Source organism: Panthera pardus, unplaced genomic scaffold (genome assembly GCF_024362965.1).
Source record: "Panthera pardus isolate Hobbes unplaced genomic scaffold, ASM2436296v1 HiC_scaffold_17, whole genome shotgun sequence".
NCBI classification, from domain to species: domain Eukaryota; kingdom Metazoa; phylum Chordata; class Mammalia; order Carnivora; family Felidae; genus Panthera; species Panthera pardus.
The window spans coordinates 76,698,281-76,717,898 of NW_026526732.1; the positions used below are offsets into that span (position 1 = coordinate 76,698,281).

The window sequence follows — 19,618 nt, forward strand, 5'->3', positions numbered from 1 at the left end:
CAAAATTAATATAAGGGACTCACATAACTGGATAGCAAAAACACCTCCAATAATCGAATTAAAAAATGGGCAAAGGACCTGAACATTTTTCTAAAGAAGATACTGGAATGGCCAATAGGCACATGAAAATGTGCTCAAGATCATTAATCATCAGGGAAATACAAGTCAAAACCACAATGGGGTACCATCTTACAACTGTTAGACTATTATCAAAAGACAAGAAATAAATGCTGGAGAAGAAGTGGAGAAAATAGAATCATTGTACACTGTGGGAGGGAATGTAAACTGGTACAGCAATTATGGACAATAATACGGAGGTCCTTCAAAAAATTGAAAATAGAACTACAATATGATCTGGAAATCCCACTTCTGGCTATATGTCTGAAGGAAATGAAATCAGGATCTTGAAGAGATATCTGCATTCCCATGTTCACTGCAGCATTATTTCCAATAGCAAGACATGGAAACTTGTGTCCACTGACAGATGAATGGATAAAGTGTCACACATGATTATGCACGTGCACACGCTCATGTACACACACACGCACATTCTCTTTCTCTCTCTCTCTCTCTCTCTGGAGTATAATTAATCATGGAAAAAAAGAAATCTTGCCATTTGTGACAATATGGATGGATCTCTAGGGCATTATGCTAAGTGAAATAAGTCATACAGAGAAAGACAAATGCTGTATGGTCTCACTTAAATGTGGAATCTAAGAAAATCAAACTCATAAAAACAGAGAAGAGAATGGTGGTTGCCTAGCAGGTGGGGGGAGGAGAAATGAGTGAAGGTGGTCAAAGGTACAAGCTTCTAGTTATAAATAAGTTACAGGGATGTAATGTACAGATGGTGACTAGGGTTAACAATACTGTATTTGAAAGTCGCTAAAAGAGAATAGACCTTAAAAGTTCTCGTCATAAGAAAAAAAATCACAACTGAGGTTATGATGGATGTGTTAACTAAACTTATGGTAATCATTTCACAGTATATACATATATCAAATAATATGTTGTATACCTTAGACTTAGTGTTGTAGTCAATTATATGTCAATAAGGTTAAGAAAAAATTTTACATCTATATGAAAAGAGAGAGAGAGAGAGAGAGAGAGAGAGAGAGAGAACGAACTAGTGACCTCGAAGCTAGGTAAGAGGAAAGTACCCTGAATGCAGCACAGATAAGATGTTTAAAAACAAGGAAGAGAGGATCAGAAATGGGAAAGTCAGAGTGAGAAGATCTAACACATGCTTACTCATAGTTCCAAAAAGGGGAGACAGAATAGATGGAATCAAGGCAATTTTAAGAGTTTCAGAATTGATAAAAGTCACTGATTCATATATTTAAAAATCCCAATGAGTCCCAACTGGGATAAATACAGATACCTCCCTCTAAATACATCACAGTAAAACCACTGAGTACTAATGATGAAGAAAGTCTCTTATAGATAGGATAACTAGGCAAGTCTTCTCTGGGGATTTGGTATTTAATCAGTGATTTGGATTAGAGCGTTACAGAGTGAGGGGGAAAAAAGAAAAAAATGAGGAACAATAAACAAAGAGACCTGTGTTACAGAATGGAGTAAATTGGGTAGAAAGTGGCAGGAGCTGGAGGTAACTGACAGGGGCAGGGCCAAAATATATAAAACTTTAGAAACATAGTAAGGGCTTTGATTTTGACTTTAAGTAACAGGAAGAAGTCAATGGAGGTTTTTAGCAGGGGAATGACATCTATTTAATGTGTTAAAAAGTTTACTCTGGTACTGTATGGAGAAAAGGGTATAAAAGGGTAAGAACAAGATATTATGTGAATGTTAGAAGGCCAGTGACAAAGACCAAGCTAGAGATAAAGCTTACTTAGAATAGACGCTGCCAGTGAGGGTGGAAATAAGTAGATGTATTGGAACATCTATCGGAACAATAGGTAACAATTATTGAGTACTTCCTATATGCTGCACATTGTTCTAAACACTTTATATATATTTACATTTTTAATTCTATTAACAATCCTGTGAAACTGGTAATCTTATTCTCATTTTGCAAATGAGAATACACACAGAGAGATGAAGAAAATGATCCAAGATCACAGAGCTGGTTAGTGGTAAAGACAAACTATTTTGATTCCTCTGCTCCTGTGCTTCACCAATGAAACACATCTCCTAGTGAGAGAATGTACATGGGAAGAAGAATATGGGCAAAGAAAACAAGTTATTAAGTGTAACCCTTGGATTTCAGGCTCATGTAAATGGATGGACAATGGTGCCATTTACTGAACTTTAGTGCACTGCAAAAGGCTGGGTTTATAGAAAATGAATTTAGTTTGGAAGAGGGTGAGCTTCAGCTGCTTTTAAAGAACCACAAAGAGATGGCAAGTAATCCAGAAGTTTAAAGCAGGAGCCAACACTGGTGATCCCAAGTTGGGAGTCAGCACTTAAAAGATAAATCATGGGTGTGAATATGCCCACCCAACAAAAGAATATAAAGTGAAAACATAAGACTAAGCAAACTTTAAGAAATTCTGTATGTCCAGGGATGCCTAAGTGGCTCAGTCAGTTGTCTGACCTTGATTTTGGCTCAGGTCATGATCTCATGGTTTGTGAATTTGAGCCTTGCATGGGCTCTGTGCTATCACAGCACAGAGTCTGCTTGGGATTCTCTCTCTCCCTATCTCTCTACCCCTCCCCACCTGCTCGCTCTCCTCTCAAAGTAAATAAAACTTAAAAAAAAACCCAAAAACTCCATATGTCCATATCAAGATTGAGAAAGTAAACTGGAGAATGTAAACCAACAGAAAAAGGCTATTCCAGGTAAAGAATGGTCAACTACATTGAAAGCTGCTGAGAGATAAAGGTATCTTATTTTTTTCTCAGGGTAGTCCTTAAGTTTAAAAAGGCAGAAAGTACTGTAGTCTCAACAATTTTAAGTAAAAATCATAAATGACATAGGAAAAGAAAAAAATTTAACATTAAGGAACATCCTAAATTTTTCTGAAGCACTTAACTATCAAAATATTTGACATTGATACCTAAAAACTTCATTAAGGAGTTTTCACTACTTTAGCTTTTACTGCACAAAGCATAACATAGTTAAAAATATATTTTATTTATACATAAAAAATTATTCTTACCTGTATAAAAAAAGATCTTTGGCAAGTCTCTTGGGTCCAATGATTTTAAAGATAATTTCATATGTTTCAAGTGCCTTTCGATGAACTCCACCTGGTAATGCTGGATGTAGGCATTGAGCTAGGCGTTTGCCTATAGTCAGCTTTTTGGGTACTACCTGGTACTTTGCATTATTTTGTAAAACCTTGAAGAAAACATTTTAATTCAGCTGAGAAAAACAAAAACATTATATCTTTTATTTCCATTTCCTAGCACAGAATTTTCAAAAATCCTTACAGGACTTCTTTACATTCTAAAAAGTTATAAAAGATGCCAAAGAACTCCTGTCTTAGTTACATCTATCAATATACACATTTAAAATTAAAACTGAGGATGCAAAAAAATTATTTTGTTAAAAAAAACGAAACCACTCCACGTTAACAGAAATACCATTTTTATTTTAAAAAATCAAAATATTTTGGGCGCCTGGGTGGCTCAGTAGGTTGAGCGACCAACTTTGGCTCAGGTCATGATCCCACAGCTCGTGAGTTTGAACCCCGCGTGTGGCTCTGTGCTGACACCTCGGAGCCTGGAGCCTGCTTCGGATTCTGTGTCTCCCTCCCTCTCTGCCCCTAATCCACTCACATTCTGTCTCTGCCTCTCTCAAAAATAAACAAACATTAAAAAAGAAAATTAAAAAAAAAACACAATATTTTGCCAACAAATTTATTCAGAAGAGAGGCAATGATTTTGATTTTTGCAAATCTTTAATGTCAATCTATTTTTGATACACTATTTCAAAGATATGAAGGAAACTGGACCTCAACATAAATATGTCGTTGAAAGAGGGAGAACCACTGCTTCAGGATATCATATGTCAGCAAGGAGTTCTAATGCTTACAAGAATCTACAAAAGATTATAACTGCCCATTTGTTTTTACTAATTTCCCAAGTGGACCAATCACAACTGTGTTTATTCAAACATAACATTTATTTAGAGATAATGGTCAGGGTGGAATTTACAGAAGATCCTATTTTATAAACCACCCAAAGGAGATTAGTTATTTAAGTAACAAAAAAGAACTTATTAATTAATTCTTCAAAGTATTATAGTACAGTGCTGATAGAACATTACAGAATAAATGCACAATGAAAACAGGATAATATGCTAGAATTTGATTTAGAAGAAATATTAAAAAAAAAGTCCTTTATCTTACAAAATAAAGAACTGAAATTAAAATACATAAAATGATCTGTCAAAGGCAGTACAGTAGAAAACTCAGGACAAGATCTCCAGGTTTTTAACAAAAGTGAAGGCTCTGAGGTCCACTTAAATATAACATTTTCTTCATTCATTTTTTTTTAAGTTTATTTATTTTGAGAAAGACAGAGAGAGTGCAAACAGGAGAGAGCACAGGAAGAGGGAGAATCTCAAGCAGGCTCCACACAGCCAATGTGGAGCCCATGTGGGGCTCAAACTCACGAGACCATGCGATCACAACCTGAGCTGAAATCAAGAGTTGGACGCTTAACCGACTGGGCTACCCCCGTGCCCCTACATAAAACATTTTCAAAATTCTTCCCACTACAAGTTTTTAATTTAGTTTTAAACTAGATGCAATGAAGGCAAATAAAGTTAAATCTAGAAATGAAAAGCAAATTAAGGGCAAAACACTGGCAAGAACACAGCTATGAAAAACATTTTTCAACTAGCTGCTTCCGTGTGTCCAAAGTTTTAATCTCAATTTTAAACACAGTAGCCAAGAGTCAGTATTTACATATTTTAAATTTATTTATTTTTAGTAATCTTCACACGCAACATGGGGCTCAAACTCAAGGCCCTGAAATGAAATATGTTTTTCCAGCTGGGTCAGCCAGACACCCCAATATTCACATATATTTTAAGGAAAGGTATAATTACTTCTGCAGAAGGAAATTTAACAATCTATAACATAAAATGCTTTAATAAAAAAACTGTGTTAATATGAAATAAAATTTTAAAAGAAAAGTAAAATATAGCATGATTTTTTTATAGCACCATTATCTAAAAGGATTTCTGAATTGGAAAACGTTCTTTTTAAAAGCAATTTTGAATTGAAAAAAGTGTATAATGAGGTGAAAATGTAGTACATTAATAAGTAACATTTTATATTAAAACATGTATTTAGACTATTTTCAATAAATTTATACTAAATACAATCCTTGCCTGTTCACAGCTTAAGTTTTCCCAATGACTTACATATCCTCCTCTGTGTTATCTGGATACAATAAAATGTTTTCATAAATATTAAGTATAAAAACTACTTATGTACTTAATTAGGTCTATTAATTTCCACATTTAATAAATTGCTTATAGGAGTGCCTGGCTGGCTCAGCTTTATCTGAGTGAGTTTGGGCCTCATGTTGGGTGTAGAGATTACTTAAAATCTTTAGGGGCACCTGGGTGCCTCAGTTGCTTGAGCGTCAGACTTCAGGTCATGATTTCGTGCTTCGTGAGTTCAAGCCCCACGTCAGGTTCTGTGCTGACAGCTCGGAGCCTGGAGCTTGCTTCAGATTCTGTGTCTCCCTCTCTCTCTGCCCCTCCCCTACTCTCTCTCAAAAGTAAATATTAAAAAGTAATAATAAAATAAAATCTTTTAAAAATTAAAAAAAAATAAACTGTTTTTAAATATAACTCCTAGTAAGTCTTCAGAAAGAGATTCTTCAGAAGGAGACTGGGTGGCTCAGTTGGTTAAGCGTTGGACTTCAGCTCAGGTCATGATCTCACACTTCATGATTTCAAGCCCCGCATAGGGCTCTGCGCCAAAAGCTCAGAGCCTGCCTTGGATTCTGTGTCTCCCTCTTTTTCTGCCCCTCCCCTGCTCACGCTCTGTCTCTCTCTCTCTCTCTCTTAAAAATAAACATAGAAAGAAAGAAAGAAAGAAAGAAAGAAAGAAAGAAAGAAAGAAAGAGACTCTTCAGAGCAAGAAAGAACCTAACTACCTTTAAGCATACTCATAATTTTGGATGCAATTTCTTGAGGATATTATAAAAAAAATCTGAGAATTTATCAAACCCTAAATGATAAATGTTACAAGTTAACATGTCAAACAGAAGTTTGTGCATCTAATTTTAAGATAAATCCTTGGCACATAAAAAAGGAAAGCTTTTCTGGAAGACATTAATTATCTATAGTATGTATGAGGTCAAGCAATAGTGTACTTGGAATGTATTTTAGGATAATTTCTTTCCTAATAATTGTATGTTAAGCTATTTGATGTTAAAAGTTATGGGGAGAGCTCTCATTTCTTATCATCTTCCCTACTGCATTTAATATTTAAAAACATTCCAATTCAGTAACAACTGCTAAAAAAAAAAAAACAAACAAACAAAACCCTCCCAAAATTCCCAAAATCAAAACTATAAGTACGAGGTGAGCAAAGTTTGATCTAAGAAAACAAACAAAAAACAGTGTAAAAATGTAAAGCTATGAATTGATCTGTAATGCCATCATAATAGTGGATTAAAACCAGACATGTTAAGAGGAAACATTCAAGGCCAACCCCCAAGGCCTACGTGACTACTTATCACTTTTGTAAAAAAAAGTACTGAATATATCTAAGAATTGCCTGGATACAAAATTTTCCTTACTGCTACATAACATTTGTAAAGCACATTGCAAGTTACTACTTTCTACACCAGTTTCTGATTTTGTCGTCAGGAACTCCAGAACCGTATCTTTGCTCAATTAGAGAAACTTGTTAGCCCTCAGAGTTATTAGCATGTTTGCTTCCTAGTCTCATGTTTTTAATGGTAATGTTGTTTTGGCCTCAAAATATGCCTGGTTGTTCAGGCATGCAATTCACGAAGTAAAATAGCAGTACCAAAAGTAATCCTAAGCTTTAGTTATGTTTTTACAATTCTTTACTTCAAGCTTTAGAGAAATCCAGTAAGTAGAAATTCAGATTTCTGAATTTCTGGACATACCTTATTAAGTTTTCCAAGTGCCGATATCAAATCTGCCCATTCACTGGAATATTCAAAATTCTTTAGTGCTTTGTCAATTGCGGCTACATAGTTTCTGTATTTGGAGTCACTCAGTAACTCCAGCTCTTCTGTGTTCATCCTCCCACAGCGTTCCACTAGAGACCAGTTCCAAAGTCATGTAAAATCATCACCTATAAAAAGTTTGCAGAAGGAACCAAAGTTACAAAGTAAAGTATTAAAATGAGTTCATATGCTCTTGCTATAAAACTATTGGCTAACTTAAAAATGTTTCTTGAGTGAGAAGTGGTCAAAACTGGTCAACTAGTACACAGAGTCATGAAGAATTCACGTGTTCCTTCCCACAAACTGGAAAATGGCTGTGAGAACAAAGGGATATAAAAGAATAGGAAATATTCTGGTACTTATTTCAGCTTAGAAATCATGTTATTTATCTCCTATTTTCTGATACAATATTTGTGATAGACATACTCTTTTGCTTTGTTTTGATACATAAATACATTAAGATTGGTTTGGATTTGATATATCAAGGACATGCAGCGAAAAAAAAAATGAAAAAAAAAAAAAAAAAAGAATGACTTGGAGGGCACCTGGCTGGCACAGTTGAAGAGTATGTGATTCTTGATCTCGGGGTTTTGAGTTTGAGCCCCACGTTGGGTGTAGAGAGTCTTAAATAAAGGTTAAAAAAAAAAAAAAGATTTGGAGGTCATCTCATTTTATTAGACAATAAATGAGCATTTATAGTATAAAGGAACATCAACTATTCGGAATTTGACCTTACTTTTGATAAAACTGACAAATACACATGGTAATTTAAAACATGTTCATACATTCTTTGATACTGATTTTAAAAATGTGGTTCCAAATCCTCTAGCCCCTTGGGCTGGATTTTGTGACTCAATTCTGACAAAAATAGCAAGGCAGAAGTGATAATGTGTCATGGCTAAAACTAGGCTATAAAAGAACTTTAGCTTCCTCCCCCTTATCTTCTCTAAACTAAGATCATTAGGTCTGGGGAAAGCCAGTTGCCACCTTGTGAGAACACTTACACGAGCCCTATGCGGAGGTTCCAGTGGTAAAGAACTGCAGCTTTCTGCCAACAGTCATGTGAGTGAGTCATTTTGGAAGCAGATCTCCCAATTCCAAGCAAACCTTCATTTGACTGCAGTACCAACCAACATACTGACTGTAACTTCATGAGAGGTCCTGACACAGAGCTACATAACCAAAGTCTCTCAAATTCATGACTTATAATAATCTTGCTGATGTAGGCCCCTGACTTGGGGGGGTAATTTGTTATATAGCACTAGATAACTAACAGAGTAGTAGTAAGGATTTAAATGAGGCTCAACTAAATTTGGCCCAATGTGGCCTCTCCTCCACTATTTGTGTTATCCTGTCAGACTTTTAACTAACTCTGTACCTTTCTTTAGAGCTGGATTCATGGATGTGGAGGAGGGTCTAAGAATGGGACTCAGAGCATCTCAACATGATTAAATGAAAGGTAAAAAGAGTCTTTCCAACAAATGGTTTTGGGGTAACTGGATATCCACATGTAAAGTAATGAAGTTGACTCCTTCCTCATATCTACACAAAAATCAACTCAAAATGGATGATAGCTCTAAATGTAACAGTTATAAAAGTCTTAGAATAAAGTACAGGAGTAAGTTTTTGTGGCCTAGGGCTAGGCAGTCTTCTTAGAAATAACATAAGAACATCACAAGCAACAACAAAATAAATTGGACTTCATCAAAATGAAAAACCTTTCTGCTTTAAAGGATATGATCACAAAATGAAAAGAGAAGAGGACTTCCAGGGAAGATAGCAGAGTAGGATGACACTAAGCTCACCTTGTCCTATGGATACAGCCAGATGATAAACACATTAGTGTAAGTAACTAAAAAAAAAGACCCAGAGACTGGAAGAACAAACTCTCCACAGCTAAATGTAAGGAAGAGGCCATATCAAAGAGAGTAGGAGGGTGGTGACAGATTAGGAGCTAAATAGACCCAAGGGACTTTCCACAGGAGGGAAGGAGGAACACCCCAGGCACAAGAGAGGAAAGAAACAAACTTTCACACCAAGGAGACTGCACAGGGAAGATGAATCCCCAAATATTTGGCTTTCAAAACCAGAGGGGTCAAATTGTGTGAGTTCTTACAATCGCAGGCAGGACTTAAAAACCTGGAACTTTAGGGGGCACCTGGGTGGTCAGTTGGTTAAGCGACTGACTTAGGCTCAGGTCATGATCTCAGTTTGTGAGTTTGAGCCCCACCTTGGGCTCTGTACTGACACTCAGAGCCTGAAGCCTGCTTCGGATTCTGTGTCTCCTTCTCTCTCTGCCCCTCCCCAACTTGTGCTCTGTCTAAAATAAATAAATGTAAAAAAAACACACACACACACACCTGGAACTTTAAAAATCAGGAGGTTTATGAGAGAGCAAGGAGGGCGAGAGGAAACTGAGTCCCAGCCTTAAAGAGACAACACAACAAATAGCTCCACCCAAGATACAGCAAAGCAGCAGCAATCTGTAAAGAGCGTCGGGCATCCAGGAGGGAGATTTGCTTACTAATCTCAGAGCATGTGCCACAGGGGCAGGGATCTTTGGGAGACTTCTCCAGGAACAAATGAGCTTTCTCTCCCTCACTCCGCAGCATAAACACATGGACACCTGCAGCAACCAGCCAGGGCACCAACACTTGCTACCTAACTTGTTCATAGTGCCCCCACCCACTTGTTCTCTTGCAAACATGCCCCAAACAGCCAGAACTCTACTCCAGATCATCACCCATAGCAGACCTGGACAAACCTTGCTAACACTACCAGACCTGCCCCCATACACTTCTGTATATCAGCCTCTTCCAACCCACGTGCCTTAGTCCCCAGCAGCTGCAGGAACCCTCCTGTGGCTGACAACCTTGCTGGCACCAGATGCCCTGTCCTCACATTCTCCTACACCTCTGTGCTACTACATCTCTGGCAAATGTTCAAGTCCAAGGTGGCCCCAGGCTGGCTGATTAGCAACACAAGGACCAAATCCTGCCCACAACAAGCAAAGAGAGCCATTGTAGACAAATGGACAGAAGGCAAAAGCTGCTCAGCTACAACAGCAGGGCACAGACAACGCACATAGGAGATACCCCTGAAGTTCCAGGTACTGGTCAGCAGGGGACAAAGCACTACAGGGCCCTACATGCCCTCTTAATAGGCCACTACTTTCCAGAGCAGGAGACATAGCTGACTTTCCAAACATATGGAAACAGACACAGTTAAACAAATGGAAGAGACAGAGAATATATCCCAAATGAAACAGGACAAAAATCACAGTGAGAGCTAAACAATACAGAAATAAGTAATACAACTGATAAAGACTTTAAAGTAATGGTCATAGAGATACTCACTGGACTTTTAAGAAAAGAGTGAAGGACCTCAGTGAGACTCTTAACAAAGAGAGAACATAACCAATTAATAATGAAGAACTGAATTACTGAAATTAAAAATACACTACATAGAGGGTGCCTGGGTGGCTCAGCTGGTTAAGCATCTGACTCTTGATTTCAACTCAGGTCATGATCTCACGGTCGTGTGATGGAGCCCCATGTCAGGTTCTGCACTGACAGCATGGAACCTGCTTGGGATTCTCTCTCTCCCTCTCCTTCTGCCCCTCCCCCACTCATGCTGGCTCTGTCTCTCTTAAAATAAATAAGTAAACTAAAAAATTTTTAACAATACACTAGGTGGAATAAATAGTAGACTAGAGGAAGCAGAAGAACGGATTAGTAATTTAGAGGACAGAATAATGGAAAGCACTCAAGTTGAGCAAGACAGAAGAAAAGACATAACAAGAAATGAAAATAGGCTTAGGTAAATTTAGCCATATCATGAAGTGTAATAACATTTGCATTATAAGGATCCCAGAAGGAGGAGAGACAGAAAAGGGGACAGAAACCATATTTGAAGAAATAAGAGCTGAAAACTTCCCGAATCTGGGGAAGGAAACAGAAATCGAGATCCAGAGGCACAGAGAACCTCTGACAAATCAACTGAAGGAGGTCCACACCAAGAATTAAATACACACACAGTAATTAAAATGGCAAAAAGTAGTGATAAAGAAGGAATTTTAAAAGCAGCAAGAGAAAACAGTTACATACAAGGGAAACCCCATAAGGCTATCACTGGATTTTTCAGCAGAAATTTTGCAGACCAGAAGGTGATGAGCATGACATACTCAAAGTGTTGAAAGAAGAAAACTGCAGCCAGGAATACTCTAGCAAGGCCATAATTTAGAATAGAAAGAGGGATAAAGAGTTTCCCAAACAGAAGTTAAAGGAATTCATAACCACTAAACCAGTCCTGTAAGAAATATTACAGGGGACACTTTGAGTGGAAAGGAAAGACCATAAGAGGGAATAAGTAGGAAAGAAAAAAGCAGTAAAAATAAGTATGTCAACAAAAATCAGTCAAGGGATTCACAAAATAAAAGCATATAAAGTAAGATACCATATACGTAAAATATGAGGGGGAGAGGAGTAAAGAATGGGTTTAAACTTAAGCCATCATCAATATAGACTGGTATATGTATGTTATATACAAACCTAATGGTAACCACAAAGCAAAAATTTGTAATAAATATGCAAAAAATAAACAGAAAGGAATCCAAGTATATCACTGAGTGAGCCAACAAACCATCAGATAAGAGAGCAATAGGAAGAAACAGAGAACTACAAAAAAAAGTATAAAATAAGTAACAGAAGAGCAATAAGTACATATCTATCATTAATTACTTTGAATGTAAATAGACTAAATGCTCCAATAAAAGGGTGACAGAATGGATAAAAAAGCAAGAACCATTTATAGACTGGCTACAAGAGATTCATTTCAGACCTAAAGACACATGCAGATTGAAAGTGACAGAATGGAAAAGCACTTATCATGCAAATGGAAACAAAAAGCAAGTAGAAATACTTACATCAAGCAAAATATCCTTTAAAGTTTTTATCTTTATTTTGAAAAAGAGTGCGTGTATGAGCAGGGAAAGGGCAGAGAGAAGGGGAGAATCCGAAGCAGGCTCTGTACTGTCAGTGTGGAGCCTGATGTGGGGACTTGAACTCACATGAGATCATGGCCTGAGCTGAAACCAAGAGTTGAATACTTAAACAACTCAGTCACCCATGTACCCCTGGATAAAACAGCCTTTAAGCAAAGACTGTAATAAGAGACAAAGAGAAGGAAGCATTAATTATATACATTAATAAAAGGAAAAATCCAACAAGAAAATATAACAATTACAAATATTATGCACCCAACATGAAAGTACCCAAATACATAAAGCAGGGAACTTTAACACCCCAACTACATCAATGGATAGATCACCCAAAAGCAAAAGAAACATGAAAACAGTGGTTTCAAAGGACACACTGAAGAAGATGGGTCTAATGGATATATTCAGAACATTCCACCCTAAAACACCAGAATACACATTCTTTTCAAGTATACATGGAACATTCTCCAAAAGAGATCACATATTAGGGCACAAAACAAGTCTCAATAAATTCAAAAACACTGAAGTTATACCATGCATCCTTTCTGAGAAGAATGCTATTAAACTAGAAATCAATTCACAAGAAAAAATCTGGAAAGAACACAAACACATGGAGGTTAAATAACATGTTACTAAAAAATGAATGGAAAAAAAAATGAATGGAACCACCAAGAAATCAAAGAGAAAAATAAACAAAACACATGGAGACAAATGAAAATGAAAACACAACAGTCCAAAATCTTTGGGAAGCAACAAAAGTAGTTCTAAGAGGAAGTTTATAGCAATACAGACTTACCTGAAGAAATAATAAAAATCTCAAACAACCTAAACTTACATCTAAAGGAGCCAGAAAAAGAAAACCAAAACCCAAAACCAGTAGAAGAAAACAAACATTAGAACAGAAAAGAAATAAAAACTAAAAAACAAACAAACAAACAATAGAACAGATCAATGAGGGGCGCCTGGATGCCTCAGTCAGTTAAGCATCCGACTTCCACTCAGGTCATGATCTCACAGTTTGTGAGTGTGAGCCCCGTGTCAGGCGCTGTGCTGACAGCTCAGAGCCTGGAGCCTGCTTCAGATTCTGTGTCTCATTCTCTCTGTCCCTCCCCCACTTGTGCTCGGTCTCTGTCTCTCATAAATAAATTTAAAAAGAAAAAAAATTAAAAAAAAAAAAAAAGAACAGATCAGTGAAACCAGGAACTGGTTTTTGAAAAGATCGATGAAATCAACAAAACTTTAGCTAGACTCATTTAAAAAAAAAAAAAAAAAAGGAACTCAAACAAAATCAGAAATGAAAGAAGAGAAGTAACAATTGACACTACAGAATTACAAGGGGTTATTGGAGATATTATGAAAAAATTACATGTCAACAAATTGGACAACCTAAAATCATGTAACCTCCCAAAACTGAATCAGGAACAAAGAGAAAAATGTGAATAGACTTCTTAGCAGTAATGAAACTGAATTACTAATCAGAAAACTTCTAACAAACAAACGTCAAGGACCAGACAGCTTCACAAGTGAATTCTACCAAACATTTGGAAAAAGAGTTAAGTACCTATTCTTCTCAAACTATTCCAAAAAAATAAAGAAAAACTTCTAATTCATTCTATTAGGCCAGCATTATTCTGATGCCAAAACCAGATAAAGACACTACAAAAAAAGAGAATTACAGGTCAGTATCTCTGATGAACACAGATGCAAAAATTATCAACAAAATATTCACAAATGAATCCAATAATATACTTAAAAATTTATTAACCATGATCAAGTGAAATTTATTGCAGGGATGCATGGGTGGCTCAATATTTGCATGGGTGGTTTATATCACATTAACGAGAGGAAGGAAAAACACCATAGATCATCAAAATAGATGCAGAAAAAGCATCTGACAAAGTACATCGATTCATAAGAATTCTCATGAAAGTAGATTTAGAGAACATACCTCAACAAAATAAAGGCCATATATGAAAAACCCACAGCTAATATTATACTCAATGGTGGAAAGGTGAAAGCTTTTCCTCTAAGATCAAGAACAAGACAGGGATGTCCACTCTCACTACTTTTATTCAACACAGTACTGGAAGTCCTAGCTGTGGCAATCAGACAACAAATAAAAGGCATCTGATAAGGAAGAAGTAAAACTTTCACTACTTACATGATGACATGATACTATATATAGAAAAACTTAACGACTCCACCAAAAAACTATCAGAACTGATAAATGAAATCAGTAAAGCACAGAATACATAAAATACAGAAACCTGTTGTATTTCTCTACACTAATAATGAGATAGCAGAAAGAGAAATTAAGGCTACAATCTCACTTCTATTTGCACCAAAAAGAATAAAATATATTGGAATAAATTTAACCAAGGAGGTAAAAGACTGGTACTCTGAAAACTGTAAAACACTAATGAAAGAAATTGAAGATGACACAAATGGAAAGATATTCCATGCTCATGGATGTAAGATCCAATATAATTAAGAGATCCATACTCCCCAAAGCAATCTAGATGTAAAGATTTAATGCAAATCCCTATCAAAATACCAACAGCATTTTTCACTGATCTAGAAAAAACAGTCCTAAAATTTATATATAGAGCCACAAAGGACCCTGAATAGCCAAAGCAATCCTGAAAGAACAAAGCTGGAAGTTATCACAATCTTAGATTTCAAGATATATCACAAAGCTGTAGAAAACAAAACAGTATGGTACTGGCACAAAAACAGACATATAAATCAGTAAAACAGAATACAGAGCTCAAATAAACCCATGCTTATATGGTCAATTAATCTATAATAAACGAGGCAATAATATACAATAGAGAAAAGACAGTCTTCAATGAATGGTGCTGGAAAAACTAAACAGCAACATGCAAAAGAATCAAACTGGACCACTTTCTTACATCATACACAAAAAGAAATTCAAAAGGGAATAAAGATCTAAATGTGAGACCTGAAACCATAAAACTCCTGGAAGAAACCAAAAGTAGTAATTTGACAACAGCCATAGTAACAATTTTCTAGATATGTCTCCTGTGGCAAGAGAAACAAAACCAAAATTAAACTATTGGGACCATACCAAAACAAAAAGCTTTCGCTCAGTGAACAAAACCACCAATGAAACAAACAGGTAACCTACCAAATAGAAGAAAATATTTGTAAATGATATATGCCATAAGGGTTTCATTTTCAAAATACATAAAGAGCTTATAAAACTGAATACCAAAAAAATCCAATTAAAAAATGGGCAGAGGACCTGAATAGATGTTTTCCAAAGAAGACCTACAAATGGCCAAGAGACCCATGAAAAAGATGCTCAACACTAATAATCTTCAGGGAAATCCAAAGATAAACCACAATGAGATCTCACCTTATACCTATCAGAATAGCTAGAATCAAAAAAACAAAAAATAACAAGTTGTTAGCAAGGATGTGGAGAATAAAGGACCCCAATGCACCGCTGGTGGGAATGCAAATTGGTGTAGCCACTGCAGAAGACAGTATGGAGGTTCCTCAAAAAATTAAAAATAGAATTACCATATGATCCAGTAGTGGGAATTTACTCAAATAAAATGAAAAGACATATGCACTCCTATGTTTATTTATTTAGTATTATTTATAATAGCCAAGACATGGAAGCAACCCAAGTGTCCACTGATAGATGAATGGATAAAAAAGATGTGGTATATGTAGACACAATGGAATATTACTGCGCCATAAAAAAATGAGATAGTGCCATTTGCAACAACAGGGGTGTAACTAGAGGGTATAATGCACTTTAAAAAGTCAGACAGAGAAAGACAAATATCATGATTTCACTCATATGTGGAATTTAAGAAACAAATGAACAAAGAGAAAAATAGATTAAAAAAAACAACCCAAACTCTTAAATATGGAGAACAAACAGTAGTTGCAATAAGGGAGGTCAGTTGGAGTATGTATGAAATAAAGGGGATTAAAACTACACTTATCTTGATAAGCACTGAGTAAAGTACAGAACTGTTGAATTATTACTGTACACCTGAAACTAATATAACACTGTATCTTAACTATACTTCAATAAATAAAAATGACTGTAAAGATGGTCATACAACTCTGTACTGAAAACTGCTAAATCATACACTTTAAATAGGTGAATTGTATGGTAGGTGAATTTTATCTCAATGAAGGTAAGTATATATATATGTGTGCATACCAGTACATCTACATTTTTATATAATGGGGCCTTAGGGACCTGTGAATTACCTCAAATTACATGCAAAATTTACCTCTTATATTTTATTGGGGAGAGAGTCTACTGCTTTTATAACATTCTCAAAAATGGTTTTTAACAAAATCCTCAAAAAGGTTAACAGTCCCTACTCTAGAGAATATAACCTATATTAGTAATACCTGTTGGCACTGAAAAAAGGATAAGAATCTATGAATTTATTAAATCAAAAAAAAATTTTGGTTAAGGTTGTGACAGAATGATACAAACCACCCAGTTCTCTACCTTAATTCTTTTATCCATAAAAATAAAAACAGACAAATCCTCAAATCCTATTTTTACAGACAATAATTATCTTAAACACTTGACTTACTTCAGTACACAAAGTGCCAAGCACTATGTCTAGGTGCAGAATAAAGAGAATAACCCTGACCTAATGCATGATACTTTCATTCCCAATTGGGAGGGGCAGGACCTTGTGCTTTAAAATAATGTCTGGGGCGCCTGGGTGGCTCAGTCGGTTAGGCATCCGACTTCGGGTCAGGTCATGATCTCGTGGTCTGTGGGTTCGAGCCCCGCGTCGGGCTCTGTGCTGACAGCTCAGAGCCTGGAGCCTGTTTCAGATTCGGTGTCTCCCTCTTTCTCTGACCCTCCCCTGTTCACGCTCTGTCTCTGTCTCAAAAATAAATAAATGTTAAAAAAAAAAATTTAAATAATGTAAAATTTATGCAGGAAAAAAACTTACATTGTTATTATATCTTTATACCCTGGACTTTAACAGCAACAAAACAAAGCAGTATTTTGAAGTATTGCCAGAAATCCAAAATGAACTTAAATGAACCAAAACTAATCTTAACTGTCTTCCCTTTCAACATTGATTTTGTTTCACAGATTCAATACACAATTCCCCTAATTGGGAAGAAGTCTTTGAAAGCAGGAACTCTATTTCCTACTTATTTGTATGTGGCACAGCACATAACTTGGAACAAATAGTTAAGCTCAAGTTGGATTCATACACAGTGATGTAAGTATAATAGTTGAGACTGGGAATGAATTAACAATTCTGCAAGCTGTTTTATCATTAATCTATGGTTAATAAAAATCTTTTAAACTAGATTTAACCATAAACACACACAGCAATGTATGCTTCAGGGACAAAAGACAATCTTTTTTTAAAGATTTAAAGTCTATTTTGTCTGATACAAGTATTGCTACCCTGGTTTTTTTCACTTCCACTTGCACAGTATATGTTTTCTGCAATCCGTCATTTTTAGTCTGTGTCTTTAGGTCTGAGGTGGTCGTTTTTCCCTGTTTTGTAGTTTTTCCCTGTTCTTTTCTTCTCTTGCTCTCTTCCCTGTTGTTTGATGGCTTTCTTTAGTGTTATACTGGGATTCCTTTCTCTTTTTTGTGTATCTACTGTAGGTTTTGATTTGTGGTTATTATTAGATTCATATATGTCATCTTATATATAAGCAGTCTCTATTAAATTGATGGTTGCTTAAGTTTGAACACATTCTAAAAGCACTAAATTTTTACTCCTTTGTCCACATTTATGTATATGTCATATTTAACATCTTTTCATTTTGTGTATACCTTGGCTGATTTTTCTACTTTGGTGTTTTCACCTCATACTGGCTTTATAAATGATTAATTTACTACATTTACTACATGTTTGCTTTTACCTGTGAATTTTTTTCCTCTCATAATTTTCTAATAGTTACGGTCTTTTCGTTCGAGTTAAAGAATTCCCTTTAACATTTTCTGATAAGACTGGCTTAGTGGTGATAAATTTCTTTAACTTTTCTCTGGGAAATCCCTTACCTTTCCTTCTATTCCAAACGATAACCTTACTGAGTATTCTTAGTTGTACATTTTCTCCTTTCAGAACTTTAAACATATCATGCCACTCCCTTCTGGCCTTCAAAGGTTCTGCCAAAAAATCAGCTAATAGCCTTATGGGGTTTCCCTTGTTTGTAACTGTTTTCTCTTGCTCCTTTAAAATTTTTCTAATCTTTACTTTTTGTCATTTTAATTATGTGTTTTGGTGGGGACCTCCTCGGATTAATCTTAAGGGCTCTCTGCGTTTCTGGATCTGCATGTCTGTTTCTCTCCTTAGATTAGGAAAGTTTTTAGCTATTTGTTCTTCTGATAGGTTTTCTGCTCCCTTCTCTCTTAAATAAAGCAAATGTTAGCAGACAAAAAAGAAGAAATTGACAGTAATATGATAATAGTAGCGGACTTTAACACCCTACTTACATCAATGGCACGATCATCCACAGAATATCAACAAGGAAACAGTGGCTTTGAATGACACATTAGACCAGATAGTCCCAATGTATACAGAACATTCTGTCCAAAAAGAGCACTATACAAACTCTTTTCAAGTGCACATCAAACATTCTCCAGGATACATCACATTAGGCCACGTCTCAATAACAACAAGTCTCAATAATTTTAAAAGACTCAAATCATACCAACCATCTTTTCTGACCACAATGGTATGAAACTAGAAGTCAATTACAAGAAAAAATCTGGAAACCACATGAATATATTGATGCTAAACAACATGATACTAAACAATGATTGGGTCGACCAAGAAATCTATGAGAAAATAAAAAAATACATGGGGACAAATGAACATGAAAACACAACAGTCCAAAATCTCTGGGATGCAGCAAAAGGCAGCAGTTCTACGAGGGAAGGTTATGTGACCATAATAATTATTACCATACAGAAAAAATCAAATGAGCATATGCATCAGTTAGTACTGTGTTTGGCACATATTAACCTTTCTCACTTGTTTCTGGTAACTAACTTCTCTCCTAGAACTCAAAAACCACTGTGTGTGTGTGTGTGTGTGTGTGTGTGTGTGTGTGTGTGTGTGTGAGAGTGTGTGTGTGTGTGTGACAACAGGCTGTTTTCTCCCTAAACTCTGCCTGCAAGCTTATGAGTGGTCTCTATCAAAATCTCTTCATTTCAAGCATCTAAGTAAATCCTGCTTCCTTCTAGGAACCTAATTAATACTCCTTCTATCTTCTGACAACTCCCAAATTTCTATCTCTTGCCAGATCTCTTCCTTGAACTCCCAGCATATTAACTGTAATCAGAGTAATGATGTAATTGTGAAGCAATATTACCTCAATTGGCATATTCTGCAGACATACTTTTTTTAATTCAGTATAAAAAAACTAACCAGTAATGACCAGCTAAGTTTGTGGAGCTTAGAACTCTTTAATGTGTTTGCAGCTAAAAAAAAGTTCAGTCAGGTAAGAAAT

At 35.9% G+C, this 19,618-nt stretch overlaps 1 protein-coding gene across 8 annotated transcripts in view; it reads right to left on the reverse strand.

Moving 5' to 3' along the window:
• The window catches only part of DOP1A (DOP1 leucine zipper like protein A), a 111,933-nt gene that overhangs the window by 72,996 nt on the left and 19,319 nt on the right, over positions 1-19,618 (reverse strand). For all 8 annotated transcript variants that reach the window (XM_053904689.1, XM_053904686.1, XM_053904690.1 and 5 more), the window contains exons 2-3: positions 7,066-7,256; positions 3,123-3,304 (exon numbers count right to left, since the gene is read on the reverse strand). In XM_053904689.1, the coding sequence (XP_053760664.1) occupies positions 3,123-3,304; positions 7,066-7,203 (320 nt within the window). In that variant the 5' untranslated portion in view covers positions 7,204-7,256. The remainder of the gene's footprint in view (positions 1-3,122; positions 3,305-7,065; positions 7,257-19,618) is intronic.